Source organism: Rana temporaria, chromosome 1, assembly GCF_905171775.1.
Source record: "Rana temporaria chromosome 1, aRanTem1.1, whole genome shotgun sequence".
NCBI classification, from domain to species: Eukaryota; Metazoa; Chordata; class Amphibia; order Anura; family Ranidae; genus Rana; species Rana temporaria.
The window spans coordinates 273,564,479-273,578,046 of NC_053489.1; the positions used below are offsets into that span (position 1 = coordinate 273,564,479).

Here is a 13,568-nt window from a genome sequence, read left to right on the forward strand (position 1 = left end):
CTGCTTTACTTGGTGTGGCATGGGGGATCATTAATTGTAGAGGTAGATGCATTTTCAAGTGAGTTCACGTCAGTTGGGAACTAAATTTAAGGATAAAAATAATGAAGGAAAATACTGCTCCACCACACTCAATAAATGAGCTGCTGACACTGCAATTAGACAAATTGTGTAAAGAATTGTAAGGCCTCGTACACACGACAGAGTTTCTCGGCAGAATTTGGTGAGAAACTCGGTCAGAGCCGGATTCTGCCGAGAAACTCTGTCGTGTGTACACTTTCGGCCCGATGGAGCCGCCGAGGAACTCGTCGAGAAAATAGAGAACATGTTCTCTATTTTCTCGTTGTTCTATGGGAGCTCTCGGCCCGCCGAGCTCCTCGACGGCTTCAGGGCTGAACTGGCCGAGGAACTCGATGTGTTCCTCGGCCGTGTGTACGGGGCCTAAGGCTTCACTTAAATCCTTACCAACTAAATTTAAGGGCCTGGCAGCCCATATTTATTAAAAAAGGCAAAAACAAATGTCCAACATAAGCTTTTCGAAACAGGGGTTCTTCTCCAGCAAAATACACAATATCCAATTTAAATTGCTAGCCCACCTGGCTACTCTTCACAGCACTGCTGCTATAGATACTTCCAGACACAAGGCTTGGAGCTTCTTGGACACACACAGCCTTGTGCTCCTTAACACACACAACCTTGAGCCCTTGTCACTGCTCCCACATCACCTGATCTAGGAGGCACCACTGGAGCTTGGGGCTCAACAGCAAATACAGTTCATTTATCATTATACTCATCACTTTGTGACAACACTTTTTCAACCACAGCGGGCTATAATACCTTACGTTTACTTGCCAGCTCTGATGGTGCTATTGATACACACAGCTTTATACTTTCAGCTTTGACAGGCTGACTTAACCCCTTACCAACTGGGCTACACATAGTTTGAGTGGACTGCTCCCACAGCACGGTGCAGGCCCCCTCTGTTCCACCAGAATAGTATCTGTGCTCTCCTGGACAATCTCTGACTCCAACACATTTAGACTTCAGAAAGAAAAACAGGTGTATTGTGGGCCTATAATACACCTCTCGGCGCCTCAAATGGGCAAAGACTGCAAAATAATCAATAACAGATATCTACGGATAACATGAAGATCTGTGTATCACAGTAAAAAGTTTAACAAAAAGCAGCCGTTTAAATAAATACAAACATATAAAAAAAGAGATCAAACACTATAAAAACATTAAAATGTAAAAATAGTAAAAATCACAAACAGCGCTGTTAGTAGTAAGTTCTAGCGTAGATCCCAAAAAGGCACCACTTCTACACTTAGTGCAAAATAGAAGAGTGTATCAATATAATAGGAGAAAAGTCCATCAAAAGTAGGGTCCAAATAAGAAGAAAGCAGATAGCAAGCACCTTCCACCCGAATTCCTTAGAAGACACCACCTGGGACAAAATAAGCCCCCTCTGGGGTACGCACTCACCGAAAAACAATAACTGCAGAGGTCACTTCCTGAGCGTCGTGAGAAGCCACGCCATTTAGACTTCAACCTGTGTCTCCCCACTACTCAGGGTTGCACACTTTAGCAAGTCCATGTCCATACACTTAGTGGATCTTGCCCGCTGGACACACTCCTGCTTCACTGGGACCCGTCCCATAAACTGCAGTAGTTTTACCAGATCCTGTAGAAGGTTACTTTGGTTTCATTTGGGTGTTCTGTCTCTCAGCTACATCCTCACAGGCTACTGCCCCTTTGTGGCCACAGGGCGACACTGCAGTCTTTCTGGACTCCTGACAGTGTTCCAGAACCTGGCTCAAGTAAAGGTCCCATGGCCCACTTGACCACACGCCAAACACAGTACTGAACTCTGAGCTTTAAAATCTTGGCAACTCTACATTGACTTGCTCTCTCCCGTTGCCGTGGTATACCGCTCCCGAGGACACCACTGGTCACATCCTTGGGCAGGCAAACTCCTTGGATTTCAGACTGTACTCCTCCTTGCCACATGCTGTTGCATACCTGAATTTATGTTGCCAGGGACAACATCCTTCACTACTCCTTAAACTGTGGGTGACACAACCAGTTTGCTTCAGTCGACTGCTGATTCACACACAGCTGACTTTTCTGGCCTGACTGAGGTAGGTGGAGAATAAGGATGAGCTCCGGCGTGTTTACACACCCCACATGCAGAACCTGCCAGGAGGTTGGCACTGCGCTGCGCTAATCACAGGCAGTGAGACATTGTCCCAATGCATGGCTGCAGAGATCAGGACAATGTCTCGCTGCCTGTGATTAGCGCAGCACAGTTCTGACTTCCTGGCAGGCTCTGCACATGGGGGGCCAGTTTTACAGAAAAAGTACGCCGGAGTATCTGCTGATACTCTGGCGTACTTTCAAATTTGCCTTATTTTTATTTGTAATTCACAAACAAAGATACAACGGCTTTTGGCTAAGATCCGACAGGCGTACGGCTTCGTACGCCTTCGGATCTTAGGTGTAATTTTCCGGCGGCCGTGGAGTTCGTGTCGTTTTCCAGCGTTGGGTATGCAAATTAGCTGTTTACGGCGATCCACGAAGGTACGCGCGTTCGTCGCAATCTCTTACATCGTTTTTTTGCGTCGTAAAGTTAAGAGTGCTATTTAGATGGTGTAAAATTACACCATCCATGTCAAAGTATGGCCGTCGTTCCCGCTTCGAATTTTTAATTATTATTTTTTTGCGTAAGACGTCCAGGAATACGAAAGTATGTTACGCACGTCGTCGTTCAAAAAACACGTCGGGGCGCCGTAATTTCGCGCAAAGCACGGCGGGAAATTTTCACACGGAGCATGCGCAGAACGTTCGGCACGGGAGCGCGCCTAATTTAAATGACACACGCCCCGTTTGAATTAGGCGGGCTTGCGCCGGACAGATTCACGTTACGCCGCCGCAAGTTTACAGGCAAGTGCTTTGTAAATCAGGCACTTACGCCGAAAACTTGCGGCGGCGTAATGTAAAGGGGATACTTTACGCCGCCGTAATTATTCCTGAATCTGGCCCAGGGTGTGTGAACACGCCGGAGCTCATCCTTAGTGAAGTAATACACTCTAACCTCAGAATTCTTTCCCTTGCTTCAGCAAGGATTGCATCCTTTTTCTGCTTTGACCGCCGTATCCTTGCAGTCACATACACAGCAACCTGTAACACAGTTCTTAGGAGAAATGTTTGACTCTCCTTTCGCAGGTTCACCACCTGCAACACACAATGCCTTTTGCCTGGCTGCACTTCCAAACACAGGGAATTCACCATAAGAGCGAAGACCTGAATTCCACCATCAATTTGCCCACACCTTCCACCAATTTTGGCATGGTGAATCATTAGCTCTAGTGGTAGATGCGTTTTCAATTGAGTTCACCTCAGTCAGGAACTATATTTAAGGGCCTGACAGCCTATGTTTATTAAAGCGGAGGTCCACACAAAAAGTGAATCTCCACTTTTCTGAGTCACGCCCCTTCCCGCCCCCCAGCTTTTGGGAAACACAATGGTCCCAGAAGATAGCGGGGACCAGTGAGGACGCGCAGCGAGACTCGCGCATGCACAGTAAGGAACCGAGAAGTGAAGCTGCACCGAGGATGGCGGCGTGGGCACCCTGGACAGGTAAGTGTCCATTTATTAAAAGTCAGCAGCTGCAGTATTTGTAGCTGCTGGCTTTTAATATTTATTTTTTTAGGCGGACCTCCGCTTTAAGAAAGGCAAAACCAAAAGCCCAGCATACGCCTTCCCACATAGGTATCCTTCTTCAGGAAAATACACAAAATCCAAATGAAAATGCTAGCCTGTCTGGGTACTCCTCACAGCACTGCTGCTAAAGATAGTGGTCTCTCAGACCACAAGCTCTTCCAAGCATACAACTTAGAGCTTATTGGACACACACAGTCTTGGGCTCCTTAATGCACACAGCCTCAAGCCCTTTAACACACACAGCTTGGAGCTTCTTGGACACACACAGCCTTGGGCTCCTTGGATGCACATAGCCTTCGAGCCCTAGCCACTGCTCCAACTGCACTCCTCTCCATTCCGCCTGCAACTCTTAGCAGACCAACATTATAAGGGCTGTGTGCACCTGGGCCCACACCCTGCTATTTGACTACAAAGATTTCTTCCCTCCCAAGGCACTTTGAAAATCTCCAAACTACGAAGCCCCAATCAGAAACATCAAAATCCATATAAATCTGCAAAAAGAGTTTTCTCCACTCAAAATTAATGATTTGTAGTTCTGCACTCTGCAAATGTGCAAAACCCTGTGTTCTTTTCATGATGACCTTGTACTGTCACACTGGGGACCTGCAGAGTTATGTATTAATAAATTCCTGTTGTGTATATCAACCAACCAACATCCAACTGTCATTTCTGTGATGTAGATTTAAAAATGAAACATGGCATGCCATGGGCAAACAAAACCTGTTCTTGTAAGCATAATTTTCATATGTAATCTTTGTGGCCTAACAGAGTGTCAGATATTAAAATAGCCAAGTGTCTTTCTAGCCTATTCAGTATGTAGGTAGGTGCCTACAAATGATGGGCTTTTGTTTAGTTACTTTTAGACTGCCCAGGTAGGGAGGGTGTTAGTGCGGGATCTGTGTTTTCTGGGGCTTTTTGGGTTCTACCCTTCACCCTCGTCTGTACATAAATAAGGGGAAGGCCAGGCTCTGGGGCCACGAGCGGGCCCGTTTGGGAAGTGAAAAGGTTCGGTAGGCCCCACCCCACAAGTGGTACCTACAAAAATGATGTGTAAAATGGAGCAACCCCTGGTGACCAACCAGAAATCACCTTTCACAAAGCCAATAACATGAAACAAAAGTCTTATTGGCTGTTATAGTTACTGCAAATTGTACAACATTATATGTAGCACAGAAACTATACTGGCAGGCTGTTTTATCCCATGTTTTTTTCCCTGTGCAGCACATGGCATTCAGGCACACGGTAGTTCACAGTCACTCAAGTCAGTAAATAGGCCAGACATGTCTTTTTGTAGTTTATTTGCTGATTTAACTTGGGTGAGGTATGCCTTGGGTAAGCCTTGGGATGCTCCAAAACTAGCAAACGTTTAAAGGAGGACACTTGTTACTACTTTGCTTCTTCAGGGTGTCCTATGTACTGTAATGCTTTCTGTAATACCAGTCAGTCTCTATACTGAGTGCCTCTGAAATGGTTGCCCTGTCAAGCACCCTGCACTGCTACAGAAGGCTCGAGACGAAGGTCCCCAACCTCTAACGGACCCCCCCTCTAATGGACCCCTGTTCTGTAGCTAGCAGTACAAAGGGCCACAGCCCTCAGGCTGTGTACTCTTCCACAGGAACAAGGCCCTACTTCTCTAGGCCCCAGACCAATTAAACACCTCTCAGCCCCCTGCTGGTCACTCTTTCGACCAGGGATTGGCTGAGGCTTTATAAATATTTTGACCAGAATCAATCGCTCCCATCCACTATGTCCCAGCACTTGCTGAAAGGTGTTGACAAATAGGGGAAAGTAGCTGAGCCTGCACCAGCAGAACCTAGAACAGTCAAAAGCAATTGAACACTGCTCCCCTCCTACAGGGAAGCCAAAAACTAAATTTGCCTAAACGATAGCAACCTAGGAGGGTGCTACACATGCTTCAAGTGCTGACTTATGCAGTAAACCTGATGGCGTTTTCAGGCTCACTTACCCAAGCATGTGAGTTAAAGTGTGTTTAAATGCACATGCACTTGCTGTGTTTAGGTTGAAATCCACTGTGACTGGATGCCATACTAAGTGGTACTGTCATTTAGGACCCTATACATTCAGGGACTTATGCCCAGAACGCAGGTTGTCTGTGTTTAAGGCAAATGTCTCTGAATGTGCAGGGCCCTAAACGTAACTACCAGAGGGGCTGCATGATGTACCTGTGGCGCCTGTGAGCACAAAAATGCAAGGTTTTCGACGCACAGTGCACAGGAGTCTAAACATCCAGTGTACAAGTAGCCTACACATTACTGTGTATAATGAACGTTTGTAGACTGTCCCCTTGCCTGCCAAGGCAATTCAGCTGGGTTCTCATGGTTGCCGCCCCTGCATAGTTTATATTTTGTACTTAGGCCTCATCCGCACTGGTATTGACTAGCCTGTAGCAATTATATTTTCATTGTTATACTGTATCTGTATTCTTTAAATGAAGTCTATATGCACTGTTAACTGTTATTATTCTCTCTTGCAGGGTATGTTTGCTAGCCAGCTATTGCAATAATTCACTGGAGTGCTTGAAGCTCAGTTTCTGCAAGGACGTTACAGCTGATGCTATTGAAAAACTTTGCAAAAACTGCAAAAGGTATGAAAGCTAAATAGCATGTAGCTGAAGATTTGGAAAATGAGCGTGCTTATGTCATTGTGGGTGTACACATGCATCCTATGGCTATACTCTGCAAATTCTATGGAGCCAGGCAACATGGAAGGCCAAAAGTTCCCGGAGGCATATATAAATAGAGCTCAAACTCCTCAGCTACTGCTGACAGTCTTAAACATTGCAGCTCCTGCTCTGTCCATCTGATAGAACTCAGAGACAGACATGAAGTTTAGAGGAAGGAGGTTCTAATTATGTGTCCTTTGGCTTCGGTTATATGGCACAGCCAAGCAAGGACTTCCTTTCAATCTAAAATGCCAGGTCTGGTAAGTGGATTTATTGAAGGGGAGAGCTATATGTATTGGAGGAAAGCTATACTATACTGGTTTGTGGGGAAGCTGTACTGGTTGGGGAGAGAAATGTGTCCTGAGGGGAACTAAATTGGGGGGATCTGTGCTGGGGTTAATGTACTAGTTGAGGAAAGAGATCTGACTTGAGAGGAGCTGTACTGGTTTAGGCGATAGATCTCTCTTTGTTGGAACTGTATTGGGAGATCTGTACTGGGGGGGAGCTGTACTGATTGAGGTGAGAGATATGTCCTAAGGGGAGCTGTATTGGGGAGAGGGAACTGTCCTGGGTAGAACTGTATTGGGGGAGCTGTATTGGGGGGGAGCTGTACTAGTTGAGGTGAGAGATATGTCCTAAGGGGAGCTGTACTGGGGGAGGGGGATCTGTAATGGGAGAGCTGTACTAGTTGAGGAGAGGGGGAGCTGTACTGGTTGAGGAAAGAGATCTGTCCTGAGTGGAACTATATTAGGAGGGAGAGCTGTACTGGTTGATAAGAAAGAAAAGTGAGGGAAAATCAGGGCTCAAGTCCTGCGGGAACGCGTGGGAACGGAGTTCCTGCACTTTTTTCACAGCAGGAACGCAGATCCCTTTGCAGGACTAGAGGAGAAGAGCCGCCCAAGCCAATCATTCACTAAGCAGCGATGCCCAGCTCGAGTCACTTTCAGGGGCAGGCGAACCTTAGTAATCCTTTATGTTACCGGCCTCTTCCTGTATATGGATTCATCAGGTAGTGTGCGGGTATTCCGTCACTTCCTCAATGCCGCAATGTCTCCTGGGAGCTTTTGTCATTGTTCCCAGGAGACATTGCGGAGGTCTGCCGCGAGTTATCGCGGGATTTAGAAAGAACTTGAAGTGACGGAATACTCGCACACTACCCAATGAATCCATATACAGGAAGCAGCCAGTAACATAAAGGATTACTAAGGTACAGTGGATAGAAAAAATTAAAAAACATGCGGTTTAGTAATTATGCATATGAGCTTATCATTTTTTTTTTTTTTTTTTGGAGGGGGAGTGGATCTTGGGTGGGAGTTCCCACACTTTTTTCCCCAGGACTTGACCCCTGGGGAAAATGTATTGGGGGGGGGGGGGGTTGGGTTCTGTACTGGGGAAGCTGTACTGGTTTAGAAGATAGATCTGTCCTGGGTGGTACTGTATTGGGGCAGCTGTACATGAGGTAAGAGATGTCCTGAGGGGAGCTTTATTGGGAAGGGGGGGTCTGTACTGGGGGAGCTGTACTGGTTTAGAAGATAGATTTCTCTTGGATAGAACTGAATTGGTGGATCTGTACTGGAGGGGAGCTGTACAAGTTGAGGTGAGAGATATGTCCGAAGGGGAGCTGTACTGGGGAGGGGGGATATGTTTCTGGGGGGGGGGGGGGGGGTTTGCACTAGTTGAGGAGAGAGATCTGTCCTGGGTGGAACTATATTGGGGGGATCTGTACTGGGGGGGACTCTACTGGTTGAGGAGAGAGATCTGTCCTATGAGGAGCTGTATTGTGAGGGGTATCTGTACTGGGGGGGGGGGGGGGGCTGTAATAGTTAAGGGAGAGATCTGTCCTAAGGGGAGCTCTATTGGGGTGGACTCTGTACTTGAGGAGATTGTACTAAATATTTTCCTCCAGGTGCCCAAGACTTGAGTGGTCACCCTGCCTAATTATCTTATGACACGAGTAATAGAGTTTGTTGTGAGCTCCAATTGTTAATAGTTCAGTTAGGAGAATTTTTCAGTTCCATATAGTAGTGTTTTTTTCTTTCTACAGTGTTGCAAATAAATTGACATGCACATTAAATAATACACATTGTGCACTGTTGTTTCAGGTTGAAGATACTCCATCTCTATGGCTGTCGCATATCTCCTGATTTTAAACATATTAAACAGTTCAGTAAATCCTTTCAGATATTTCATGATCTTTCTATAGCAACTGCAAACATTTCTGAAGAATGAAGATCTATCTAAAGTATGTATTTTACTGTCTGTATTAGGAACTCATTCCCACTTTTGTGTTTTCTAAAAAAAGGAATGCCGTTTTCATGTGTGTATTGCATCTTATACGCATGTGTTTTGTATGCTGTATCAATTGTACAGATTCTTTCTTCAGAGCTATTTGGGTTACCCGGAAAATGCTGCCAAAACACAAAAGTGGGAATTTGCCCTGTATTTGTTATACTGTATATTTGTAGTATTTATTTTTCTTTAATAAAGTTATTTTCGACAACCATAATAAAATTAATGTATTTGTATTCTTTGTTTCATACAATATAGGGCTCATTTACACAGTACAAGATCATATAGTGCCCAGAGCAAAGATGCCAAACAGCGCCCCCCCCCCTCTCCCCGAAATGTATGAGCATTATGGGTCTGCAAAAAAAACCTCCCTTACATCCAAAAAAAAAAAAGAGCATTAATCTGCACGGTTACCCCAAGCATAAATTCTTTTTGCAAGCCAAAATTCTCCCCAAACTAAAATTCCACCTCCTCCAGTACCCCTACTAGCTTGTAGGAAGGTACTCTCAATGCAGTGTCCCCCACTTTACATGATACCACAGCGCCCAAGGAAGCCAGCTGTTAACCCTAACTTCATATTCTTAATTCAAAAAAGCACTGGGGTGGATTCAGGTAGGGGCGCGCACTACTACGGGGGCACAGCGTACCGTTTTTACGCTACGCCTCCGTAAATTACTTGAGCTACGCTTCATTCACGAAGCATTTGCTCTGTAATTTGCGGGGGCGTTTCGTAAAAGTGGTCGGCGTAAGCGCGCGTAATTTAAATGATCCCGTAGGGGGCGTGGATCATTTAAATTAGGCGCGTTCCCGCGCCGAACATAGTGCGCATGCTCCGTCGGGAAACTTTCTCGACGTGCATTGCAGTAAATGACGTCGCAAGGACGTCATTTGCTTCGACGGGAACGTAAATGGCGTCCAGCGCCATTCACGATCCACTTACGCAAACGACGCAAATTTTGAAAAACGCGACGCGGGAACGACGTCCATACTTAGCATTGGCTGCGCCTCCTAATAGCAGGAGCAGCCTTACGCAGAAATCGACGAACGCAAACGACGTAAAACTCGAACGCCGGGCGCGCGTACGTTTGTGAATCGGCGTGAGTATGCAATTTGCATACTCTATGCTGACCACTACGGGAACGCCACCTAGCGGCCATCGTAAGAATGCAGCCTAAGATACGACGGCATAAGAGCCTTATGCCAGTCATATCTTAGGCTACAGTCGGCGTATCAAGCTTTCTGAATAGAGAAAGTCGATACGCCGGCGCTACTTAGCAATTACGCTGCGTATCTATGGATACGCAGGCGTAATTGCTTGCTGAATCCACCCCACTGACAACATGTGCCCCTGCTTATTACTCCAAAAAAACGCATCTCTATGCACATGCATAGACTATCTAAATGGGTCCTAAGGGCCAGATCCTCAAAAGAGATACGCAGGCGGATCTGCTGTTCCGCCTGCGTATCCCTGTTTCTATCTTTGGAAATGATCCACAGAATCAGTTTCCAAGAGATAGACAGAAGATCCGGCATGTGTAAGAGACTTACACTGCCGGATCTTAGGATGCAGTACCGCATCCGCCGCTGGGGGCATTTTGCTTCGGGTATGCAAATTAGCACTTACGGAGATCCACAAAGCTTTTCAGCTTCGTTTTTTCTCCGTAAGTATTAAGTTGCATGTGTAAAATTAGGGCTGCTTTTACAAAGTGTAAACTGTTTACACCTTGTAAAAGTAGACCCTTCTGTCCAGCGGCGCGTTTTTTTTTTGTTTTAAAAAAAAAAAATTCCGCCGTATCTTTTTTTTTTTTCGACGCAACTTTATTGACCCGACGCGATCCACAAAGCTCGGCGTAACGTAATTTCGCGATATGCACGTCGGGAAAATGACGTCACGAGCATGCGCAGTACGGCCGGCGCGGGAGCGCGCCTAATTTAAATGGGAATCGCCCCCATTTGAAGAGGAACGCCTTGCGCCGGCGGAATTTAAGTTACACAGCCGAAAATTTCGTTTGGAAGTTATGAAGTAACATGTATTTCCCATAGAGTTGAATGGGACTTTAAAGAAAAACCCCGACCATGGCAAATGGGGGTGGGTAAGGGTTAAACCACCTATCCTATGTTTGTTGCTGACATATAAGTAACATGTGTGCCAAGTTTCATGTTAATATCTTTAGCCGTTTGGACGTGATGCTGGAACATACACACACACACACACACACGTTGCGTTTTATATATATAGATATAGGTATATATATATATATATATATACAGTATAAATATATATATATATATATATATATATATATATATATTAGTATTTATTTCTTTTCTGGGACAATTACTATTTTCAAAGATGTGAGGCCAGCCATACGTTGACAGATCTCTTACTGACTACGAAGAGGCATCAGCTCACTCATAACATGATTACTAATCCTGCTGTACTTTAGCCTGACAGATGTGTATTTTGGCACTTGTGCAGTAAAGAATGCTCCCCTGGTAAAAAGGCAATGATCCTTAATCATTTCTATACATTTTTAAACATGCTGGGAAATCTCTGCAGGTGATATCAAAATGCAATCACGTATTGTGGTTGTGGCATTGATGAGTGAGCTTTGGGAAGGCTGTGTCACGCTTAGGAATGGTAAAATCCCACTGTACTTCAAATAGGGATAGTTAAATGGTGCATATACACTATACAGCATCCTAAATTGCATTACAAGTTCACTGATTCTAATGAGATTCTTGTTTTATGCAGCAGAGTAACTGATCGAGATTTTAGAATCAGGCCTGGGTCCCTGATTTGTGCTTTTAGGATCATGGTTAACAGCTTAGATAAAAATTACTAGAAACTTGCCAGAGCTTTAAACACATAGGGGTAGATTCACATAGAAGATACGACGGCGTATCTCTGAGTTTCGGGGTCGTATCTATTCGCCTGATTCATATAATCAGTTACGCATAGATTTCCCTAAGATCCGACCGGCGTAAGTGTCTTACACCGTCGTATCTTAGGCTGCATATTTACGCTGGCCGCTAGGTGGCGCTTCCGTATATTTATGCAAGAAATATGCAAATGAGCTAGATACGCCGATTCAGAAACGTATTTTTTTTTACGTCGTTTACGTTAGGCTTTTTTCGGCATATAGTTACCCCTGCTATATGAGGCGTATCCTATGTTAAGTATGGCCGTCGTTCCCGCGTCGAGTTTTAAAATTTTTACGTTGTTTGCGTAAGTCGTTCGTGAATAGGGCTGGACGTAATTTATGTTTACGTCGAAAGCAATGACGATTTGCGGCGGAATTTCGAGCATGCGCACTGGGATTTTTTAACGAATGGCGCATGCACCGTTCGTAAAAAACTTCAAATACGCGGGGTCACAGTTAATATACATAAAACACGCCCACATCATCCACATTTGAATTAGGCAGGCTTACGCCGACACAGATACGTTACGCCGCCGTAACTAAGGGCGCAAGTTGTTTCTGAATACAGAACTTGCGCCCTAAATTACGGCGGCGTAACGTATCTGAGATACATTACGCCGGGCGGAAAGATAGACCATTCTATCTGAATCTAGCCCATACCTTCCACCAGGGCAGCCATCAGAAATGTTGACGCTTCTTACACAGCGTCCCACTAAATCTGCCCACTGGCCGTCTCACTGAAACTTCCCACTGGCTGTCCCACTGAATCCGCCCACTGGCCATACCACCAAGTCCTTCAGTGCATCCACTTTTATTTTAACACTCTAATAACTTAATATATGAAGATAAAAAGTGTACTCCATCATCCTCATCCCTATCCAGAATCATCCTCATCCCTCTCCACAATGTAACTCCATCATCCGAATCCCTCTCCAGAATGTAACTCCACCATCCTTATCCCTCTCCAGAATCATCCTCATCCTTCTCCACAATGTAACTCCATCATCCTCAGCCCTCTCCAGAATCATCCTCATCCCCCTCATCAGAATCACCCTCACCCCCCTCCAGAATCACCCTTTTCCCCTCTCAATAATGTAACTTAATCATTCTCATCCCTCTCTAGAAACTTTCTCATCCCTCTCCACAATGTAACTCCATCATCCTCATCCCTCTCCATAATTTTCCTCATCCCTCTCCACAATGTAACTCCATCATCCTCATCCCTCTCCATAATTTTCCTCATCCCTCTCCACAATGTAACTCTATCATCCTCATCCCTCTCCAGAATCATCCTCATCCCTCTCCACAATGTAACTCCATCATCCTCATCCCTCTCTAGAATCATCCTCATCCCTCTCCACAATGTAACTCCATCATCCTCATCCCTCTCCAGAATCATCCTCATCCCTCTCCACAATGTAACTCCATCATCCTCAGCCCTCTCCAGAATCATCCTCATCCCCCTCTTCAGAATCATCCTCACCCGCCTCCAGAATCATCCTTTATCCCTCTCAATAATGTAACTTAATCATTCTCATCCCTCTCTAGAAACTTTCTCATCCCTCTACACAATGTAACTCTATCATCCTCATCCCTCTCCATAATTATCCTCATCCCTCTCCACAATGTAACAGTGTCATCCTCATCCTTCTCCAGAATCTTCCTCATCCCCCTCCACAATGTAACAGTGTCATCCTCATCCTTCTCCACAATTTAACTCCATCCTCCTTATCCCTCTCCAAAATCATCCTCATCCCTCTCCACAATGTAACGTCTTAATCATTTTAGCCTATTCATTCCAAAAGGAAACTGCTTTTGAGTGAAGCATCTGCTGATATACAAAAAACACAATCACTTCCAATAGTGCTAATAGGGTTTCCAAGGTGAGGAGTAACAGATGTCAGATAAAATGGTGTGAAAGGTATATATGGTATCCCAGAACTAGGTGGATG

The 13,568-nt window shown here is 45.2% G+C and overlaps 1 protein-coding gene across 1 annotated transcript in view; it reads left to right on the forward strand.

The window, feature by feature from the left end:
- The window catches only part of LOC120942686 (F-box/LRR-repeat protein fbxl-1-like), a 46,961-nt gene extending 37,982 nt beyond the window's left edge, over positions 1-8,979 (forward strand). The window contains exons 8-9 of the mRNA XM_040355623.1: positions 6,215-6,325; positions 8,506-8,979. Coding sequence (XP_040211557.1) covers positions 6,215-6,325; positions 8,506-8,632 — 238 coding nt within the window. The 3' untranslated portion in view covers positions 8,633-8,979. The remainder of the gene's footprint in view (positions 1-6,214; positions 6,326-8,505) is intronic.
- The last annotated feature ends 4,589 nt before the right edge of the window (positions 8,980-13,568 follow it).